Source organism: Eutrigla gurnardus, assembly GCF_963514095.1.
Source record: "Eutrigla gurnardus genome assembly, chromosome: 21".
In the NCBI taxonomy this organism is placed as follows: Eukaryota; Metazoa; Chordata; class Actinopteri; order Perciformes; family Triglidae; genus Eutrigla; species Eutrigla gurnardus.
Window position 1 is genome coordinate 20216787 of NC_139932.1, and position 23316 is coordinate 20240102.

Sequence of the window (23316 nt, forward strand, 5' to 3'; positions counted from 1 at the left end):
TAAAGCCTCTGTTAGTGACTTTGCCTTTGAGGTGAATGAGGCTGTTTTGTTTCCTACATCAAGGTGGAATTTGGCCTTCTGTCCAATTAACACTATTCATGAATTGTGTTTCACACATTCCTGTGAGGAAACTACTTTGAAAAAACGATTATCCTGTTAGGAAATGTTAATATAAGCTCCTTGTTTTAGGAAACTTGTCTCGAAGACACAAGGCTCAGGTAGTTCTCTGTACTTAACTTGAGTATTTTTTTTTTTGTACTTTTCCTCCCTACATTTTAAAGCTAATGTCTGTACCAGGTTTCTGACTTTAGTTTGAATGCATTTGAGGGGAATTATTGTACTTTTTTTTCTCATATGACGCCTGAACGTTTTCATTTTTGCTTGAGTAAAGAAGTTGAATCAGTACTTATATATATTATACTGATACCAGAGTATTTTGAACACCAGCATATGTACTTGTACTTGGGTACAGAATGTCTCTTTTGTTGACACTGATGGATTTATATCATAGTAGTAGTAGCAGTAGAAGTAGTAAGAACAGCGGTAGTAGTTGTAGTAGCAGTAGTAGTAGTAGTAGTAGTAGCACTAGTAGCAGTAGGAGTATAGTGGTAGTAATAGTAGCAGTAGTAGTTGTAGTAGCAGTAGTAGTAGTAGTAGTAGCACTAGTAGTAGTAGCAGTAGGAGTATAGTGGTAGTAATAGTAGCAGTAGTAGTATTAGTAGCAGTAGAAGTAGTAGTGGTAGTAGTAGGAGGGGTTGTAGTAGCAGTAGTAGTACTAGTAATAGTAGCACTAGTAGTAGTAGCAGCAGGAGTAGTAGTGGTAGTAATAGTAGCAGGAGTAGAAGTAGTAGTAGTAGCAGCAGTAGTAGTTTTAGTTTTAGTCCTTCCTGGCACACATCTGCAGGATTCATAGCGGGCGGACTACATGTCCCAGGTGCCCCCGTGGCCCCTCCCCCCGCATACCTCTGGTGTGCGCTCACGCTGCGCCGTGCGGGGATCCTCGCGCAGCAGCACAAGTTGCCCCAACAGCAGCAGCAGCAGCAGCATCGAGGCGCACCGCACCAAAGTTTCTCCAGAGGAATGGGCAAGTTTGAGAAGAACTCCACACCGACGGCCCTCAGAGCCACGACGGATTGGATATAAGGACCACACTTGGGATTTGTTTGGGTGTTTTCTCACCTTTTTTTGTTGTTTTTGTTGGATTGGTTGCGACTCATCTGAAAACTAAAAAAAGCTGGGTGTTCTCTTGTGTGGCCCAGAAAAGAAAGTAAGGGAAGAAGGGGGGAAAAAGATGTGTTCCTCTACGCAGGCTCGCGGTTTAGCGAGGTTTGCCGTGGTTTTTCTGCTGGTTTTGAGGCTCCAGCGTGGATCCGGGACGAACACGGGGACGTGTCCCCCTCCCTGCGTGTGTATCGGGGAGCTGGTGGACTGCAGTCGGCTGAAAAGGGGCCAAATTCCAGACGAGATCCCGGAATGGACCGTTCAACTGTGAGTCCAGTTAATAGTCGCTCTCATGGATGATTGTTGTGTTTCTGATTAATTGGTTAATTATTGTCTATATATATATTGTGTGTTTACACCTCTGCACTTTGGTTTACTGGCTTCTCTCAGCACATAACAGGCTTCTCTTATTTCACTGATTCACTTTCAATTTCTGCACACTTCTCTGAAGTTACAGGCTGTTATGAATCTATCTCTGTATCTTTAATATGCTTTATTTACTGTCTTAGTCCTTGCAGCAGCATGCCAGACTTCATGAAGTCAGCAGGGAAGCACAAGCAGCCTTTCAGGTGTTTTTTACACATCAATGTGCTTTTGTCCCCCCCCCCTACAAAAAAAAAAAAAAAAACCTCTTCATGAAAGTGCAAATGCTTCTGAATAAATCTCCCCAGTGCCTGCAGGTAGAGTGTGTGGAAATCAGGCATCATTGTTGTGTATAAGTAGTAGTAGTAGGGTGGTTTACAAAACTCCCCTATACACAATTGCACCGAGAAGACACCCATGTTTATATTGGTTTGGGTGCATGTTTGCAGTGATTTTGGCACACCTCGAGGCCTTCAAAGCAGTAAATCAGATGCAGTCCGTGTGCAGCCTTTGGACTGCTTCCTAAAGTAACGTCTCCATTACTCTCCTGTTTGCCTCCTGGCTCCACGAGATGAGACGAGGCTGAGCAGAAAACACAACATGTTCCTCAAGTGTGTTCTCCTTTACAGATAATTATGCTTTCTGCACTTGTATTGCCCCCCAGGTTAAGCTTGCAGTACTTTAAAAAAAAAAAAAACATTTTTATTGTGCTGTTGAGGTGCTTGATTCACTGGTCAGAGCCGTGGCCCTGCTGTTGAATTTAGTTTTTCTCTTTTCATAAATGTGCTGCTCTGGAAACTTGACGTTGCCAGAGAAAACAGGCCCAGCCTGAGCCTCATAACCGAAGCTGGTCTTCCAAAGAAAATGAAGAAGAAGAAGAGAAAAAAAAAGAAGTTCCACATGGGGGGAAAAATTCTTTTCACTCTGGCATGCTAATTTATGAGTGGCTCTCCAGCACATCTTAAACCCCTTAAACCGCCCGACCCTTTGTTTTCCAGCACCCCATTATTTCTGCTGAATTAGCAACTCCAGAGCCAGCGATGGTACTGATTTAAGGAGGAGCGTGGAGGATTAGTTTGAAACAAACTCTCTCAGAAAGAGGGAAAAAAAGGAGGGGAGGGAGGAGAAGAGCTTGAATATTGTGGGATTAAGTCATAAATATCTGGGAGGTGGTTGGGGATAGGCTGTAGATCAATGCCCACATTTGCGCCCCTTAGCTTTTTAGGGTTTAAGACTTTGGCACGACTGTAGTTTTAATTAGAAAAGTGCAGTCATTTTGAAGAAGAAAACTTGACATAATAAAGACATGATGACACGAAACACTAATTTTGTCTCTGGAGGGGTTCCCAGAACCCCTTGGGACTTTTACAAACATTTATCAGAGGTTTGCAATGTTTTTTAATCTCTAAAGAACTACATTTATTTTGGTCAGGCAAGAAGACAAAGGTGGTAGACAATCAGCTAGGTAGCTAATGCTAACGTATGTTAGCTTACCTTACACTCCCTGGTTGGAGCTACCTAGCAACCCCGTGTATTAAGGCCAGTAGTTTGCATCACAGCTAATGCTAATTTTTGTTAGCCACATACCTGACTAACTAGCTGTAGCTAATGGCTAATAAGCTAGCAAGCTGCAGCTTCCAACATCACAACATCGCTAATCAAAACAACACAACGACCACTACTATTTATATTTTTGCTGACATGTGCTCGTTGGCATTCTCTTAAAAAAGTTTATGTCTTTGGCTTCGTCCACAAACGCAGAGCAGAAACATCTATGGAGCTTAATTTGGAGTCTGCCGCGCTGATGTCCCGTAATCTAAATCATTACCCACAGCTGTAGTGGGCCAAAGAGCAGCTCATTTATTCACTTTTCAGCCGTTGATAAGGAAGTGGTGCGGTGCAGATACAGGCTGGAGCCTGTACGCAGCGTCGTGTGTTATCTCGCGCCGCTCAGAGCCTGCTTTGTGAGGGAAGTGGAAGTGTCAGAGCTACTTAGGGTTTATCTAGGGAGTATGATAGGACACCTTTCCCATATGGCCCCCGGTGCTGGAGGTACAACAACAAAAAAACAACAACGCACAGCCCCATGCCTGGAAATAAAAAGAGAAAGACGGTGGGAGGAGGGGGTTAGCGTTAGCGAGGCTCAGAAGTAAAACTCTGGTTGAGCGCTTTATGAAACTTTCCACCAAAGGACAAAAACAGGCCCCAGAAAATTTCGACAGGGGTGTTTCAGACGTATGAAAGGCGTCCCTCTCGCTTTTCCCGGCATTGTGAATACATTAGCAGTTGATAGGTTCTTCCCCTCCTCCCAGAGCTCCTTGATGGATTCCAGATGAGGGAGGTAAGGAGGAGGAGGAGGGGTAGAGGGTGAGGGGGTGTAAAAAAAAAAAAAGTGTCTGGCACCGCAGCGTTGATCATGCGCAGCAGCGTCAATAACTCCACCACTTTTATGGCGCTCAAGGCTCCGCTTGTCAGGATCCTTGAGCTGGTTTTCAGGCTCCTTTTTCAAAACAGGCAGCGAAAACCAAAAACAAGAGTCTCACCCCCCATGTGTGAGCTGCAGCCAAGACCGCTTCAGTCCAAGACCAGACTTAATTCAGGCTCGGATCCAAAGGTTCAGACAAAATCAGGACATAGTCCAGACCTGCTGCTCAAGAATACAATAGGCAATAAGCAACCTGTGCACAACCTTCTGGATGTACATACTGATTTAAAAAAGTTCCAAAATGTGTGAAATGCAAGATGGAATCTAATGTCAATGCAAATGATTTACATCTGTTGGAAATGGTTTGAAGGTTGTTAAATATTAAAGTGAGAATATGGAGCAGTGGCACCAGAAATGAGATCCGGTCCAAACCTGGGCCAGCAGCACTAAAACCTGGACTCCCCTCGCCAGGTGTCGGCCTCCTTTCAGCAACAAAGAGAACCTTGCTGTAACTTATCAGCTCCTCAGAGGAGGCCTGGACGTGAAGCGAGCTGCTTTGGCATCCTCCACGCTCTCTTCTCTGTTTTCAGGAAGGGATGAGAAGCCAGTTGGACTTGTAAGCCCTTTTTTGGGCTTGAATGTGAAGCAGTTGTTTTTTTTTTTTTTTTTGGATGGAATTTTTTCATTTGCAAGAAAATGACTTGAAGCAGTCTGGTACAATTTCAGCAGCTTATCCTAAAAATAAATGTCTTTTAGTGTCTCAATCAATCTCTTTGGAACGACTAATTTGTTTGAAAACAAAGATGGTTGACGGTTCATTCATGGTGACTCCAGGTGATTGTTGCTTTGATTTTCACTGACTCTCAAGGCAACAATAGTGGAGAGAATTGGTGTGTAATTATGTTTACCGTGTCGATCCAAATTGGAAAAACTGCTGCAGCTGAGAAACACCGTCTACACTTTGCCCCCTTCATTTTTTGCCTTTTCTTTTTCTTTTCTTCGCAGGGACCTGAGCCATAACAAATTGCAGGTGCTCAACGGCACTTTGTTTTCCAAACTACAACATCTGAGTGAAATGTGAGTACTGCCTTGTGTTCCCAGGCGTCTCCAGAGAAAACACAGGATTATTCCAAACAGCCTCCATCGCTGCCCCGAATGCGACAAAAACTTAATCTCCCTCTTTGTTTTCCTCACAGAAAGCTGAACCACAACGAGCTGGAGGCGATACCTGATTTGGGCCTGTACGCTTCCAACATCACAACACTCGTTCTGTAAGTGATGCTTTTATTCTGTTTCTTGAACACCTCTCACTTGTAGCGCGGCCTGGAGGATAATCATCTGCTAGAGTTGTCCTCGCTGGTTAAAGCAGTGAGCTGGGGAAATGCCCCCCCCCCCTACTTTTCCCTCTAGAGAGCAAACCCTTTTTGGCTGATCTGGTTCCCAGACAGGCCAGTCTGAGACATGGCAGCCAGCCCCAGACAGGTCACATGGTCAAAGACAAATGCCATCAACAGAAATGGAAATGTTTTGTTCGGTGGCTGCTGCCGTGTATTTTTAAACCTGGAGGCGGTGACGTGACGCTGGAAAGAGAGAAAATCTGTCATGTGAAAATCCAAATTTGGTGATTCAATGTGGACGGTTTCTGTGTGGGCCCTTTTTTTTTAATGAGACTGAGAAACGAACGGTGGTTAAACGGGGAAACGGGGCTCAGACTCTTTACCGAAAATGTAGAAGAAGCCAATCAATCACAAATTTTGTGTAGAAACATAACCGTCGGTGTCTTGAAGCGCTCGGCTTATACTGCGAGTTAAACTGCCTTTTCAAATCTCATCACGCTCAGACTCCGACCAGAAGATCCTTCAGCGTTGTTACGCAATCCGTGCTTTCCGTAGTACGGCGGATATTAGTGTGTGAAACCTCAGAGGTTTTCTTTGCTTTCTGTGGCGCCTCTCTCTCTCTCTCTCTCTCTTAGTTGTTGTGGAAGAATGTATCCGTCTCCCAGCTTGATGAGGCGTATTCCTCATCAAGCCCCGACACGACGCTCCAGCAGCAGCCACAGGGCACGCGGCCATCATCGCACAATTTGTTTGCACGTTTAGCGGCGGAGCGTCACCTCCAGCTATGAGTTTCAGCGCAGGACGATGGGCGTGAGGGTTTAACACCTTACAGATCATATTTCCTCTCGCAATGAGAAAGAATTATTTGTTCCACATAGAAAACAACACCTGGTGTTTTGTTCTCTTAGTGATTCCGAAGAGGTCACGGGTTCAACACTCACAACTGCTCTGCGTGACGTCCAAGTGCCCTTGAGCAACTCCAGTGCAGAGTTGCCGTGCAGATTCACGCCATACTTTCTCCAAAACCATAATGTCTTTATTTGATTTGTTGTTTGGTTTTGGTTCACCCGGAGCAACGCGGCCTTAACACACTCCAGATAAATACTGCACCGATTGTTTTTCTGTAAATACAGAACATTAAGTTACAGAATAACACAAAACACATGCACTTATATATCTGGAGGTAATAAATAATAAATAACATATCTTATTGCACGATAGTTACAAATATTAGAAATATAATGTTTGTTTTTTAGGTAATTAACTGCATTTGCGCCTTTTTTTTTGTTGAAGCACGGTTACTGTGACGCCAATTTATAATCTGGGATCATGATGGATATTAAAAAGTATTGTAATATAAGCACAAGTTTCTGTTACACAGAAATATGGACCTGAACTTTAGCTAGCATTAGCCACTATTGGCTACTGCTCATACTAGTAGCAGCAACACCTGTATAACTAAATAAAAATGTGCTTAGCCACACAGAGGAGAAAAGTAGGAATCCTAATGGTTTACGTCATTACAGCTAATGCTAATTTACTTAGCCTCCTTGGTTTTAAATGGCTTTTCTGGCTAATAGCTACAAGCTAGCAATACCTTGCTATCCCCCAGAATTGCTAATTCATGGTCATTTAATAAAAACAAGGTATGCTGATACTCCTTTTTTGTGTTTTAAAGGATTTGAATATACACAGCGATGATTATTCGCTGATTTGGTTTTAAAAACATCTGTCTTTAACAAAAAAAAAAAACCAAAAGGAGACACCACATTGTGAATCCATTAAGTGGAGTCGGGAGCACAATCCATTTCAAATTAGTCGAAGCGACTTGAAGAAACTGAAATTCACACTCGCTCTCTCGCTGCGTATGTTGGCTGCCGCCCTCCTCCTTCACATTATGTGGCCCAGTGTGATTTTTCCAGAATTTCTCTCCCTCCTTGGGTTTCTCCGAGCTGGGAGGGTAGTAAAGGGAAGAAGAAGGGGAAAAAAAGGGCCTCGGGGTATCGAATACCACTTATTCAAACAGCCAGTCAGACATAGCGGCAGCTCTCGCCGACTTCTTTGACCTCGCAGCTCCGAGTAAAAACAAACGGCAATAACCCTGCAGCTGGTAGTAATTGAGTCGTGATCATCTTAATTAATTGAACAATTTCCCAGGAATTTATGGAAGGGGGTAAACCCCACCGCGGATAAGTCCCCCTGCTTGTGTTGATGGGGGGTCAACAAATGACCTGGAGATTCCAGGTCTGATTAGGTGTATGAGGAGGCGAACCTCTTGGTATGTCTGCGGAAATGGGAACCTTGTTGAAGATGAGCGGAACAGACCGGAAACCCGAGGCCATTTAGAACAATAACCTGTGGCATTTTTGCAGCAGTCGTGTGTGCGATGGGGAATGTTTTCATAATATGTTTGCGATTAATCAATTTATTGTTTCGTGTATTAAAACTTTTCACATTTTGAAAATCTGATTTTTTTTTCAGTATTGCAGAATTTTACGGCTCCCCTGTCATTTTATGTGAAGGACCTTCAGCCCCCCCCCCTACTCTGACACGTTAAGACGATCGGCCCGTCTGAGCGAGATATATGTGCAGCGTTTAATATGGCGTCTCAACAGCGAACGCAGCCCTGGTTTTCATTACAGGCGCCACTGCAGTGAGAGGGAGTCATCAGATGGCTTCTCAAAACTCTGTTCCTTTTCCAATAGGAAATACCACACACACATATACACACACACACACACACACACACACACACACACACACACACACACACTCACACTATCACACACTACGAGCGAGACGGTTTGAGAAAAAGCGACTTTCCACTTGAAGAGCTTCCCCCATTAAAAACATTAGTTGCCGCTCAGTGGACAAAGTTTTGCTGAAAACACAAATCAACACAAACAACTTCATCACGGATCTTGGCGTCCCAACAGAACTACGTAACTCTTCCAGTGGGTTGGAGAGGCCAAAAATACTGGTTTGGTATGTGCTTGTGTGAAAACACAAATCACATTGTTGCAAATGTATTAGTTATTTAAAAAACTGCAGCACAATAGCATGGATTTTGGTGTCTATAAGTTTTATAATGAGGACACATTCTATCGATACGTATTGACACACAGCCGGTCCTCTGTTGACTTCCACTAAGTCAATCTTGGGGCCAGATTTCTGATGCCCCCCCCAAACTTCAGGGTCCACGTCCTCCCAACAGAAAGCCCCTCTCTCTCTCAACGTGGATCGACCCGCCCCCCTTAGAGAGAACTGGAAAGACTGGTTCCCTCTTACCAGGCGGCCTTCCCTCTCTCAGCGAGCAGTCGGGGGAACATGAAAACTGAGATACAGGTGGTGTGCGGGGCTTTTGTTTGGGGGCTGCGGTGCGTGGAAAGCTTTCTGCAAATCTCCAAACAAAAGAGCTGCCTGTGCCGTTTTTATTGAAGACGATATGTGTTTTACTGTCGCCCTTGTAGTTACTGCACACCAAACATCTGTCGATTGTTTTGTAGTATCAGGGGAAGGGCATGCACTGAATTCCATCTAACAATATAACAATTAAATCCGGCATTCGATTTTAAATTCTTTTCAGCGGTTTCAGTGCATATTTGTGTATTTTGGTCAAGTCTGCCCCTCAGCCATCCAGCCGGCTCTCTATTCCCCTGCCACGGGTTTAACTCGAGCATTAAAGCTCAGAAACACGCTCCGGTGATCTCCCAATGCAGTGCCGCCAAAAAACTCTCATTGGCTCCGCGTTGGCTGGTGTATCTCCCCTTCCGTGTGTTCGAATCAGAAGAGTTTCCAAAAAAAAAAGGTGTTGCACTTTCCAGATGGAGAGAAACCCCCGTCTCCATGGAAAGATGTGCTCTGAAAGCGGTCGAGGCACGTGTGGGGGGAAACGGGGTCAGAGTTCTCTCTGTGTTTACCGAACGGTGCTGTGAAAAGGTGAGACGTCAAGAGCAAGACCAAGCAGCAGAGTTGCCCGGTGTGAATAGGCAGGTCATTCTACATGATGGGCTTCCTGAACTTCGGCATTTTTAACGCATGAAACTATCCATCAGTTCTCAAAGTAAATCGATGAACATTCTGAACCTTTCAGCTGATTCCAACAATGAAATATTACGACACCACACATCCCAAAATTAAACCATTCAGAAACCGTCCTTGGTGTTGTTTTTCAAGGGCTGCTGGAAAAATGAATCAAAAAACACTCCCAGCTCTCTGGTCAGTAAGGTGTAGCTGGAGGGGGCGACTGTAACCATCCCAATGAATACTGAAAACGAGGCCTGTAGTCTGGTGGATTGGAGGGAATTCCTGCACCCCCTCACCCCCCTCACCCTCCCTCACTCACTCTCTCTCTACTGCCGAGGCCCGTACACAAAGAGGGCACTGTACAGGCTCTGTTTATAACTAAGCAGCCCCTGCACTGCAATTTAGGAGGCGTGCAGCTCAGGAAATTGCTGGCCTCTGCCGAGGCATGCTTTCACTGAGGGAATGGTATTCATCAGCCAAGTAATTGGCAGGTTACTTTTTTAAATACCTTGTTGGTAATTACCTTATAAACAAAATCACACATCACTAAACCGAAAGGTTGTTTGGACTCTGGTTTGAGGACCATCAACATTGATCATACCAAGTAATTTGTTTTGCATCCTCCAAAATATGCATGCAGCATCAGCCAAAAATAACGGAACGAAAAAAAAACATACGCCAGCGCTTCACGTTGGGTGGTAAGTTATAGCTTTACATACGCGTGAGAGTTATTATTTTTTTATAATACCACACGCTAATTGAGGGATGTGACTGTTTGTATCTGGAAACATGAAGCTGATGTGCACCGCTAGTCAAACACACAGTATTTCTTTGTCATTTATTGGAGCGATGGTGTCTGTATTTTCAGAGCAAACAACAGGATCACCAGGATCTCTGTGGAGCAGCTCGGGCCCTTCCTCGCGCTGGAAACGCTCGACCTCAGCAACAACAACATCGTGGATATAAAGGCCAGCTCCTTCCCCGCTCTGCCTCTCAAGAACCTGTGAGTGTTTCCACTTCTCTTCATGCCTGGTGGACATTTAATCGAAGTCATAACATCATCCAGAGGTGCTTCGGTGAAGTTCACTGAGCTGTATTCACTGAGTATTGCAAGACACACATTGGCTGGTTTACTACAGCAGTACGAACCCAAAACCAACAATTTTAATACACGGATAAAAAGGATGCAGAATAAACGACATAATGATGGTGATTTGTAAAAAGTCAGTAGCCATGGTTTGTTAGACGACAAGCAAATAACTTTTAAAATGCTTGTTTTTTGAATGGAGTTGTTTGTATTTGTGCTGCGTTTGGTGTGAACACACCTTTTTAATTCATTAAATCTTTCTCTCTCAGGTTCCTCAACAACAATCGTATCTCATCTCTGGAGACGGGCTGCTTCACCAACCTGTCGAGTAGTCTGCAGGTTCTTCGGCTCAACCGCAACCGCCTCTCCACCATCCCAGCCAAGATCTTCCAGCTGCCCAACCTCCAGCACCTGTAAGCTTTTTTACCGTTTTAGAGAAATATCTCTATATCGCCTTTGAATCCGCTCATATTTTGGCATTTTTGCATCAGTCCAGTTCTATGGAAACACCTTATACTTAGAGATATTGCAACATACCTGCATGTTTCCCCCCTTGTGCACTAACGCATCCCGCTGTGTGTGTGTGTTACAGGGAGCTAAGCAGGAACCGGGTCCGCAGGGTCGAGGGCCTGACGTTCCACGGTCTGCACGGCCTTCGCTCCTTGAAGATGCAGAGAAACGGCCTCAACCGCCTGATGGACGGAGCCTTCTGGGGCCTCAGCAACATGGAAGTCCTGTAAGCAAACTTTCAAGTTCTCTTCTTGTATAGTATAAAGCTAAAGGGCTAATAAACGATATTGTTCAGGGGGCATTTTCAGAAAGCTCACAAGGCCAGATAATCCCTTTCTGGCCTCGTGAATGAATTTTGTGTTTATTGGGTACAATTTCTGACATACACTCCAGAAATTCTACAACAAGATAATAAAGCTCTATACTCCTTACTCCGGGTGAACAAATGTCCTGCCATTCTACACCACCTACACTTTTGGATGAAGTCAAGAAACATCCACCTGCACTAGTCTTGATCAGTTAGTGTAATAGATATGTGTATATTTCTCACTTTCGCCCTGATGGCCTAACATATTATTGCTCAGACTCGTCTGTCTCACCGGAAAGTTATCAGTTTATTTTATATATTTTATTGATATGTTAACAGAACTGATGGGCGTTGATGGGCCCAGTATAAAGTCTCATTATGTGTGTGTGTGTGTGTGTGTGTGTGTGTGTCTGTGTCTGTGTCTGTGTCTGTGTCTGTGTGTGTGTGTGTGTGTGTGTGTGTGTGTGTGTGGGGGGGGGGGGGCCTGCAGGCAGCTGGACTACAACAACCTGACGGAGGTGAGTAAAGGCTGGCTGTACGGCCTGCTGACTCTGCAGCAGCTCCACCTCAGCCACAACGCCATCAGCAGGATCCGACCTGACGCCTGGGAGTTCTGCCAGAAACTCAGTGAGCTGTGAGTCCACCTTCTTTTTTTTCTCTCCCCCCTTCTCCCTCCCCCTCCCTCCCTCTCATTATTCCCTCCTCACTTTCCATTCACACTTTGAACTCCCAACACTTCTCTGTGTCGCCCTCTCCTCCCCTCTGGCACTCCCGCCTGCCCTTCCTCACACTCCAGTTCCTCTTGTCGCCATCGCCCCCTACACACACACACACACACACACACACACACACACACACACAGACAAAGCAGCGTCTCTTGTGCTCTGCCAGTGAGGGCCAACATGAAAGCACTGCCAACATATTACAACACCTCTGTGCCTCTTCTCCCTTCTGTTATCACTTGAGCCAAAACATCGGCCTCCAGAAGTCCCACTTACCTTTCCTATTGGAAATGACCTTGGTAGTTTCTTTCCTTGTCAAACCACTATGCCTCCTCCTCCTCCTCCTCCTCCTCCTCTGCCTCATCAACACACATTCCTGGAAACAGATTGAGTTTCCTTTGTTGTGGCCGTTGTTTATGGCGGCGGTCAGTTTGGTGTTTTGCAGCGTCCAGAGTGTTTTTTAACAGATAGGTTGTTGTTCTTGTCCCCCCGTTGTTTCTATCGCTCATTTCCTCTTCATCTTATCGCATGGAAGCCGAGAGTAAACAAGCCGCCTGTCGGCTTGGAGCGCGCTCGGCTATCTTGATTTGCTCTCATCTGAGTTTGCTGAAAAAAAAAATACATCCTTCACGGTGTAATTTGTTTTATCCAGTTCTGTTTTTGATCTCCTCACACTCCAACAAAATAAACCCAATAGTGAAAAACAGATTTTTTGGAATGTCACTTGTTTACTGTTCTGATGTTGTTTTCTGTCCTACAGCAACCTCTCCTCCAACCATCTGTCCAGACTGGAGGAATCCAGCTTCGTGGGCCTCAGTCTGCTGGACGAGCTCCACATCGGAAACAACCGCGTGAGCTTTATTGCAGACGGGGCTTTTCGCGGCCTCTCCAACCTGCAGATGCTGTGAGTCGAAAGTCTTATACAAAACAACGTTCAAAAGCTTTTCGTCATCTGACTCGTTTAATCAATATGAAATGAAATGTACCTAAACATCTATGGAACAGACACGGAACCAAAAGAATCAAACATGTTGTTTTTACTCGTAAACAAAGGAGATTTAACGCGTAAATTAACTTTAGAGGCTATCGTTAGCATATCTAGGCTAGCTTTTGTGCTAAAATAAGCTTATCCTGTCTCATGTGCACCTCCAATAAAAGGGGAATAAGTGCTATTTCTTAAATGTCAAAAGTATTACGAGTCAGTTAGTCAGTTTACAATAACATTAAATCACAGTACAACTCCCAGAAAACATTAAAGTCGCCCTATTTGCACCTCCCACCATCTTTAAAGCCACCTCCAGCATCAATCCTCTGCCTGAGTGGAAATATCCTGCCTGATTTGTTTTGGGAATTTGAAGTAGATTACTGTGTTGAGGTCTCTCCACACACATAAAACAAAAAAAAAAAACCTCCGAGAGGCACAACCCCGACCTCAACAACCTCCCCCCGACTTCTCCCCTTCCTCCGCCTGACCCCACCCCCACATTTACCCATCCCCCCCCTTTCCCACAGAGAGGCTCCGTAACGCCCCCCCCCCTGGTTGGGATTTTTTTTTAACTGGAACCAAATGTGGGCTGTGCTGCTGAGGTCACCGTAGGGCAGGTGTGCAGCTAGGTGGACATGGATAGCTTCAGGGCTTCAAATCCACCACACATGCAACACACCCTTCCTCGTTCTCAATCAGCCAGAACCGGGCACGTCGAAGGAGGAAAATAACAGTCTGAAAGCATTAGAGCAGCTGAGGGATCAAAGGAGGCCATTTCTCTGGGAAATTTGTGGCTTTTGGTGATTTCATACTGGAATGGGGGGTGTATTTAGTCGTTTGGTGTGTTTTCTGTATCTGTAGACAGAAGGTGTGGTGTGTTATTTTTTTTTTAAGCTGTCACAGATAGCAGAAAATGTTTCAGGCAACATCGTTTATTGTCAGTCATTCCCTCAAAATCAAAGAGCAAGAGCTTTTCTTTTTTTTTTATAGTCCCCGCTACTTTGCCCTGATGTTCAAAGATCATACACAGAGAAATCCATTAAAGTAAAGGCAGAGACCAATTTCTGTACCCACAGAAGTGGGAACACGGATGCAACAGCAAGTTTATACTTAGAAAAAGCTTACATTTTCTTTATAAGATTGTAGAGAAAAGAAATAATGCAATATGGTTGTCATATCTGTACATTTGAAAATATGTTTTATAGTGATGGAAAGTGGGATTCAGTTCCCTAAAAATAATGTGAGACCAAATATGCATAATGCTCTAAACTGAATGCATTAGCAAGCTAACGTTAGCTTTGTTAATTGGTTCAGTTAGCTACATAGCAGTTGTACCTACCAGTTACTGGGTGTAAATATTTAGTAACCGAGAATCTCCATTTTAAAACTAGTTTGTGAGCTGCAAACTGCAATTTAGTGACATAGAATATGTAAAAATTGTCATAAATTCATTATATATTTAATGTAGCTTGAGGATCTGAGACACATTATTTGAGGTTAACTCATACATATTTGAATTGCATTCCAAGTATTTTATCCCCTCAAAAAAATGCAGCACATGCTGTTATATCGCAGCATTTACTTGTAAACTTTTCTCTTTTTTTTATTCTATACAATGCAGAAAAGCTATTGCAGACTTTTAAAAGTGCCACAAAGGCCAGGAAGGAACTTCCTGCTTTCAATATAATTTTAAAATCCCAAACATTTTTCTGCCCCGTCACACGAACTGTAGAGCCGCATGAAGTTTTATTAACATCGCAAGTGCGGCTGTTTTCTGGGTGCAGATTTTTATTTTTTTTTAACAACGTGGTCTGTCTTTGTTTTTTGTTACGGATAAAGGGATCTTCAAAATAATGAAATCTCCTGGACCATCGAAGACATGAACGGCCCTTTCTCTGCTTTGGACAAGCTGAAAAAACTGTGAGTTAATGATTAACGTTCACGTGACTTTTCACCCCTGGACCGGGGGAACGAAACGAGTCAAAACGAGGTATGAAATTGATTTAGATTCTTGACGTTTTCCCCAGATTTCTGCAGGGGAACCAGATCCGCTCGGTGACCAAGAAGTCTTTCTCAGGCCTGGACGCGCTGCGGCACCTGTGAGTCGGCCTCATGTTTCACCCGATTTGTTTCCCGAAACGTCCAAGCTGTAAACTGTAGACACAGATTCTGTTTGTTAGAGCCGTACACCCAAACTGTCTTCTCCCATTGCTCCTCTTTGATGTGGAAATCAAGGAAAAAACTCAGCTGTTAGTATCTTTACATGTGTGCCAGACTATATCGATCACCAAAGCAAGTGGAGAGAACAGTGTGTGTGTGTGTGTGTGTGTGTGTGTATACAACAGCTGCATTTGATTCTAATTAGAGTTTTTTCCCAGCCGTTGCCAGAGCTCAAAGCAGCCCAGAGTTGGGCCTCTTGATTAACACAGCAAACTGCTGCCCAGAGTTTTATTGTTCTGGAGCCCAGACCTTCTTTTTTTTTCCTTCCCCCCTCTCCATTGAAGTTTTTTTTGTAGCCTTCCACTCTATACGGCTGATGTTGGCAGAAAACTACGCTCCCCATCTTTTTGGGAAGATCTTAACGGTCTTTTTTTCCCTCCTTCTGCAGAGATTTGAGCAACAACGCCATCATGTCCATCCAAGCGAACGCCTTCTCTCAGATGAAGAACCTGCAGGAGCTGTGAGTACGGCCATGTTTGGAGGACGGGGGGGAGTTTGAGAGTGTTTTGAGTGTTGATGTGGGACGGAGCACCAGGTGAAACTCATTACGAGCTGCTGGGAAAAACAGCGCTTGCTTCAACGTTATAAAGTATTCACAGGTTCCTTTGTCTCCTTCCACGTTAGGGAAAGTTTATAGTCAAAAACTATGCAATAGAATTTTTTAATTTTCAAATTATTGGGACTTATATGTAAAAAAAAAAAAAAAAAATCACACTGAAAAATTAAAATCACAATCTCCACACTGGACAAAAACGTGAGGCTGCACCTTCCTCTCTAGTTTCCACACTTGTCACAAACGACTCCATTAAAAGGCACGCCGTTGCATTGTGAATGTCGTTTTTTTGTGTTTTCTTCAGGCGTCTGAACACCTCCAGCCTGCTGTGCGACTGCCAGCTGAAGTGGCTTCCCGTCTGGGTGGCAGAGCAAACCTTCCTGCCCTGCGTCAACGCCAGCTGCGCCCACCCGCAGATGCTGAAGGGCAGGAGCGTGTTCGCCGTCAGCCAGGAGGAGTTTGTGTGTGGTAAGTGATGTGATTCACTCGGTGTAACACCTTCACACACACAGACACACACAGGTTTTTTCCATTTATGAGCTGCCCCGGATTGTTCAGTATTTTCCTCCACCGACTCCTGGACAAGCTAATGAGCCTCATGAAGAGAACATTATGGAAATGTACTAGGTTAGGTTTTCAGCTTTTCCTCGTTCCCGTCATGAGTAAATATTTCACGTCAGTTTTTCCCTTTTCAGATCTGCCGACAAAATGCCCAAACCCAAACGGCCGACCCCAGACCTGACCACACAAACTGTTACTCAGACATTATTAAATTGTCTCTTTTTGTCGTCTTCCCTTAGATGACTTCCCGAAGCCTCAGATCACCGTGCAGCCGGAGACCCAGTCGGCGCTCAAGGGCACCAACGTGACCTTCGTCTGCTCGGCGGCGAGCTCCAGCGACTCGCCGATGACTTTCGCCTGGAAGAAAGACAACGAGGTCCTGAACGAGGCGGAAATCCACAACCAGGCCCACTTGCGGGTGCAGGGGGGCACGGCGGGCGAGACGGAGGTGACGGAGTACACGACCACCCTGCAGCTACGCAATGTGGAGTTCTCCAGCGAGGGGAAGTACCAGTGCGTCATCTCCAACCACTTCGGCTCGTCCTACTCCACCAAAGCCAGACTCACCGTCAACAGTAGGTTTGGGAATGGGAGAAACCAATTGGTCGGCAATGATCTCATATATGATCTATAATGAATGAATCTGTCTCTCCTTCCAGTGCTCCCTTCCTTCACCAAGATGCCCATGGACCTGAGTATCCGTGCCGGAGCGACGGCCAGGCTGGAGTGCGCCGCCGTCGGTCACCCTTCCCCTCAGATCGCCTGGCAGAAAGACGGAGGCACCGACTTCCCGGCCGCCCGAGAACGCCGTATGCACGTCATGCCGGAGGACGACGTCTTTTTCATCGTGGACGTCAAGACAGAGGACATCGGCGTCTACAGCTGCACGGCTCAGAACACAGCCGGAGCTATTTCTGCAAATGCTACGCTAACGGTTCTAGGTGAGAAACGTTCAGAGCTTCTTGATCAGATGATGTAGCTGTTTCCTGCTCGTGCTAACCTGTTTTACTCTCTTCCTTTCAGAAACGCCGTCTTTCCTTCGACCCCTCATGGATCGCACCGTGGCCAAGGGGGAAACCGCCGTCCTCCAGTGCATAGCCGGCGGCAGCCCTCCCCCGAGGCTCAACTGGACCAAAGACGACAGCCCGCTGGTGGTGACCGAGCGCCACTTCTTCGCCGCCGCCAACCAGCTCCTCATCATCGTCGACGCCGCGGAGGCGGACGCGGGGAAGTACACCTGCGAGATGTCCAACGCGCTCGGCACGGAGAGGGGGAACGTCCGCCTGGCGGTCATACCCAATCCCAACTGCGACTCAGGGGTGCAGGGAGGCGTGGGCGGCGGCATCATGGGCGTGGCGGGATCGGACGACGACGGGTGGACCACGGTGGGGATCGTCATCATCGCCGTGGTGTGCTGCGTGGTGGGCACGTCGTTGGTGTGGGTGGTCATCATCTACCACACCCGGCGACGCAACGAGGACTGCAGCGTCACCAACACAGGTCGGTTCGTTGAGGATTGCCACAGATCAATAAAACTGAGAGGGTATTGTGATCTAACGCCATGTCCTCGTGCTCCAGATGAGACCAACCTCCCGGCCGACATCCCCAGCTACCTGTCCTCCCAGGGGACGCTCGCCGACCGGCAGGACGGATACATCCCATCGGAGAGCGGCAGCAGCCACCAGTACATGTCTTCGTCGATTAGCGGCTTCTACCTGCAGCCCAAAGACATGAACGGTGAAACACCTGCCCTTCCTCCTTCGTCCTTAAATCCCTCTGCAGCATTGCATTTCTCTGATACAACGCTGTTCCTTCACACAAACAGGTTTTTGTCAGCTGGACACAGGAAGCGAGGCGGACATGGAGGCAGCCATCGACCCTCTGCTCTGCCATTATCAAGGTCCAATCAGCTCGCTGCTTCGCCGAGACAACGTCTACTCCGCGGACCCGTCAGAAGTCTTCACAGGTTTGTTTGATCAGACTTGAACATTATGTCCAAGGATTTCAATTATCTATCTAATGGAATAATAATTTCCCTCTTTTTGTTACCTTCAGGCTGTTCCATCGACCAAAAGCCCGCCTGCATCGACTCCTACAGCGGCAGCCCGACCAGCTCTAAAATGAGGGACTACTTCCTGTCTGAACATTTCGACCTCTGCTCCTCCTCCGTTCTGATGCAGCTCCCCAACGCCAGTCTCCATCACAACCCCTCCCCCCCGCAGAGCGACCGCCGCCCGTCCACGGAGGAGGGGGAAGCCAACGACTACCGGAGACCTCACGAGTGTCTCTCGCCCTCAAACACCTTCATGGGTACGTCTTTTAAAATTATCCCCCAACAACCTTCCCGGGTGTCGTCTGTACGTTGGTCTGACTTCTTCTCGCACCTTCTCCTCGCTCAGGAACATTTGGGAAAGCTCCCTGGAGGCCTCGTACGGACCTGTACACAGGATTCGCCCCTCCGTTGGCGACGCATAATGGAATAACCCTGCACGAGAATCCTTACGCCGCTCCGGACGCGGACTCAGACCTCGAGGAGAACGGTCTCAGCAAGGACTCGTCGTCGGAGCAGAGCAGCACCGTTTATGAACAGCCGTTTGACAGCAGCAGGACGGATCCCGTCCTCCAGCGCAGAACGAGCACTTAGCTGAGTGACTCTGAGTTTTTCATGAATTGGACGACCAAAAAGAAAGGAAAAATCTCTACCTCACTGAATGGACACTTTTGCAATAAAGGACTCCTCAAATGTGCAACGAGTGAATGTAACTGACAATTTGATGTTCCTAGAATTTAGTAAAAGGAGCATTTTAGCAGCTGTTCTTATTAAAGAACAGCCTCAATTAAATAACATAGATGAATATATACATTTTTTATATAAATTTTTATTATATTTTGTAAATTGTATATAAACAGATTCCATTATTTTTGCTTACGTTTTGTGTACGAGTATTTTGCAGCGCTGCCTTTTCAGTTATTCCAGCTTTGAATGAAGCGAATGTTTTGCACATATGTAAACAATTAAAAAAACAAAAAAAACAACTTAATGTGTGCTGCTGCATTCACTTCAGTGGCCCAAGTCTTCAATGATGTTACTGTCTTCATCGTGCAGGAGAGGTGATTTGGGATTTAGAGGTCGTGCTGCTGTTGGGGGGTTGAAGGCCGGCCTTCTAGATCCGAAACCACAGACCTCCAAGGACGCCTCTGGTCTGTCATCAGTCAGCCCCCCACGAGAGAGAGGCAACGCAGACAAGTGAGGACGTTTCACGTGTTTGGTATCACAATCTGGTTCCACGTAGGCCTGGGAAATAATTACAAATAATAGTTTATCCACTCCACGGGAGAATCATGTGGTACAAATTTACTGTTGTCAAAACTAATGATTCAGGGCTGGCTGAAGCCTCAGATCTCTCAACTTGTTTTGCATTTTCCAAATTGTGATTTATCCTTTTTTTTTGTTTGTTTTACTGGAAAATATCCATAATAATATCAACCATATGGCCTCACACTGGTACTGGTACTCCGTATTCTAATTACAATTCTTCTACGACTACTGATTGAGTTCCTCTTATTAACACACAGGATATCAGTACTTCTTACACTTTACGTCTATTATTATTAATACTACGACTTTACTACTAGTTGAGATCTGCTGTTACTGCTGGGATTCATAGCATAGCAGCAGTAATAGCAGGTGCTTTGGCAATAGCAAATACAATATAATATAATACTCCTGCAGTCAGCCGTGATTCACCGACGTTGTCGTATTGCGTCTGATAATGACTACTAATATGGATGCTCATAATTAAATACAACTTAAAATAATTGCATGTAATTCAGGTTTAAACACACACATTTCTGTTAGAACGGTGTGGCACGGTGAAGTTTAGTCCAAACTAAACCCTCTCTGTTTGCTGGATGACTCACCCCCCCTCCACCTCCCCCTCCCTCCCTCAGCCCTGGCGGTTTGTTGTTTCAGGCCTCTCCTCTCCAACATCAGGGAAAAAGATGTGCTTGTGCACCAGGTCTAGCTGTTGAAACTTGCACTTGGAAAGCGTCTTGCGGCTCCCTGGCCCCGCCACAGTGGATGTGTGTTTACGCGAAAGGCTGATTCCCGATGGCGGTGCCAGCAGTTTGGGATCGGGGATTTAGAGTCAGATCCCCTATTCAAGGGCGGTTGTTTCAGTCTTGCGTATAAATCTGGCAGCGTGACGAGAACCGGAGTGAAACGTAGTGAAATGGACTTTGTTATAATCATTTGTACCCTAACAAGTCTGGGTTTGGGTTCCAGTTTGTGTTTTGGGGTAAAAAATGCTGATGATGAGATTTTCTTTCACGGGACGACTTTATTCCGCTCCCATCCTTCTGGCTGACTAATGTTTAAGTGCACCTGGCTGTTGGCTACGCCGCGCCGGTTTCTATGCCTTTACCCCACTGTAGAGGAATGAGGAGCTTCGTTGGAAGTCTTGCCAGTTCTTTGAGGAGGCTGCGATTAAGACAAGATGGTGGAGCCACACACGTCCAAACACCTGGGAAACAGCTGCTGCTGCTAATGCTGAGGCAACATTCAAGGACCAGTTCACTTCTGTCTAATAACCTTATCTCAGTGCAGAGTCACGTCTGCTTAGAGTAGAAATCAGGTCTCTCGAACCTGATCCTGCAGCATGGATACGCCTGGGAGTGATTCATGGTAAACTCTTTGGGTTTTGATGGCACTGCTTGTTTAGCCCAATGTGGTGGTATTTATGGTACTGGCACGTTGTATTGTTTGGAAGTACATTTTACAAACCTTTATGTGGGCAAAATGATGTATGGCGACCTGGTGATGCATGTAAGACGTGTATAAACAACCGTCAGACCGGAACAGAAAGGGGTTTTATCTGCTCCACTGCAGCACTTGGAGGAAAAAGTCCCTGTAGGAAGTTCAGTTTGGGTAGGAGCTCCATGAGTTTGAATGTTTATCAGTTTCTTTGAGGAGGGCTGAAGTTTGTCTGAACGCGGCCCTGAAGCCAGGACTTGTTCGGGTAACGTTTAAACCAGCAATAGTTGCTTTGTTGGACATTTTATGAAAGTTATATGACCAAAACGTTAGCAAAAAGTGGCTTATTGCACACAAAGTAGACATAGAGAAACATTGGCATTCATTTGAAGATGTGTTTCTGGCCGTTTTTCTCCTTTTAGCTCCAGATTTGGTCTCCACCAGCAATAAAATATTAATTATAGCATACCTAAGCATTTCTAAAAATATGTGAGGTAAAATATTGTGTTAGGACCAGAATACATTTTGACTCAGGACTAAAAACACCCTATTACACAGTATTACTCTCATCCATATACATGCTGAATACATTAAGCTAACGCATGTTAATGACACGCTAACGCATGTTAATGACACGCATAAAAACAGATGCGTTTTAGTACAAATGACTCACCGATTCTGTCGAAAAGCTCATTTTGGTAATTGTTAACCATGTAAGAGGAGGTCACTTAATTGCAACTGTGGGAAGAAGGTTTCTTCCCCTCAGCAGCTGGTGTGGTGGAATCAAACACTCTTCTCAACAATATGTGATTCCCCTTTTGTGTTTTTTTTATAGGCAAGGTTTTACACTTCACTAAACCAGGCGTGTTACAATTAAGCGGGTGGATGTAATGGTTTATTTACTCCTTAAGGAAAGTCTCTGAAATTGCTGCAAAAAAAAATGGTAGCCTTACAAGAGACTGAGGCGTAAAACAAAGAAAAGGTTTCGACTTTTTAAAAGGCGCTGTGGAATCCAGGAGTCTGTAGCCGGCGACAACCTTCACATTTCCAGCCGGGGGGGAGAAAACAGCGTCCAGATTGCAGAATAATTCCCCCTCTTTGATTCTGCATCCAGAGAAATGAGACAGGAAGTTGACAATTCCTCCAGACCACCAATGACTGGCAGACGTCTGAGTGAGTCCGCTATCCCCCCCCCCCGGTCTCGGATCAGCGTCTGAGGGACATCTCCTGACCCTGGCGTGTTCATGTTCGCAGTCAGACACTGATCTGGGGTCAGCTCCTCGGGGCCATCTCTGCTCTCGGCACCCCCAGGGACCGAGCCAAGAAAATGAATTTAGCATGCCGCGGCCTTATCTCATTGCCAGACACTCTGAAATTGTGTTGCTAATTTGCCTTCATTATTGCCAGATGTGGTGACAGATGTTTATTGTATTAAATAGCTAAAGGCGACTCGCAGAAATTATTGTTCCTCTGTTATGAAGCTCTGGAAATCTGCTGGAGGACTTTTACGACCACCAAGCGCCTTTTTACATTAGAGATGCTTTGTCAGTGCTAAAATATACACATTTAAAATCGAGGTGACCCCGACAAATCCAGCAAGATGTGTGTTGTGTTGTTTCACAGATTGTTTCCGCTGTCCCCTTGCTGATCCTCTGGGTTTTTCTCTTGTATGACAAAACATTTCGATCACTCGCAGATTATCTTCAAGCTCGGTGAGAATCTCTTTGACCATATCGAATCACAGAAGCGGCGTTCGCTCGGTGCAGAAGACGAGCCCCAGACGAGGTCAACCTCTGCTTGGAAAACACAGCAGAAATCCCACGGTCATATAATATGTTCACACGAGTCGCCATCAGTGTGAATCCCAGCACGGACTCCATAAAACCCCATCAGACCATCTCTTTTAAATCTCCCATCCAGCCAGGGCTCTTTGTATGATTAAAAGCATTTACAAGGGCTTTGCATCTTGCAGATGTTGCCATAAATCACCGGTTGGCCCTGCCTCTGCAACTGGCTGCCTGACAAATGTTCCACAATAACCGAGGCCCCCACCCCACCCTTCCAGTAAAAGAGAGGAAAAAAAGAAAAAAGGGGGTAAAAGAGAAGAAGAAAAAAAAAAGCCTGGAATTTCTACCCGGCTGCTTGTAACTCTTTCAGGACTATTGTAAAGTCTCAGCCGTGTCAGCACAGGTGGAAACCTGAGGGGTCGTTAAAATCCAGAAAGAAGAAAAAAAAAGCCCGCCCAC

General features: G+C 45.6%; 1 protein-coding gene across 1 annotated transcript; it reads left to right on the forward strand.

Annotated features, from left to right (window-relative positions):
* The first annotated feature begins 1029 nt into the window (after window positions 1-1029).
* Window positions 1030-19325, forward strand: lrig3 (leucine-rich repeats and immunoglobulin-like domains 3). The gene is made up of 19 exons (XM_084038930.1): window positions 1030-1488; window positions 5015-5086; window positions 5206-5280; window positions 10241-10375; window positions 10729-10872; window positions 11052-11195; window positions 11767-11910; window positions 12759-12902; window positions 14823-14903; window positions 15011-15082; window positions 15592-15663; window positions 16061-16224; window positions 16557-16892; window positions 16977-17258; window positions 17341-17817; window positions 17896-18054; window positions 18143-18283; window positions 18373-18627; window positions 18717-19325. Exons 1-19 carry the CDS (start codon window positions 1292-1294, stop codon window positions 18959-18961), a joined length of 3339 nt encoding a protein of 1112 aa, XP_083895056.1. The 5' UTR covers window positions 1030-1291; the 3' UTR covers window positions 18962-19325.
* The last annotated feature ends 3991 nt before the right edge of the window (window positions 19326-23316 follow it).

Bases quoted from the DNA above. Each gene is read 5' to 3' on its own strand.
- lrig3 (XM_084038930.1), top strand. From the start codon at position 1,292: ATGTGTTCCTCTACGCAGGCTCGCGGTTTAGCGAGGTTTGCCGTGGTT. The intron at 11,196-11,766 runs GTAAGCAAACTT...GGGGGCCTGCAG, and splicing joins CTCAGCAACATGGAAGTCCT to GCAGCTGGACTACAACAACC. The intron at 18,628-18,716 runs GTACGTCTTTTA...CTCCTCGCTCAG, and splicing joins GCCCTCAAACACCTTCATGG to GAACATTTGGGAAAGCTCCC.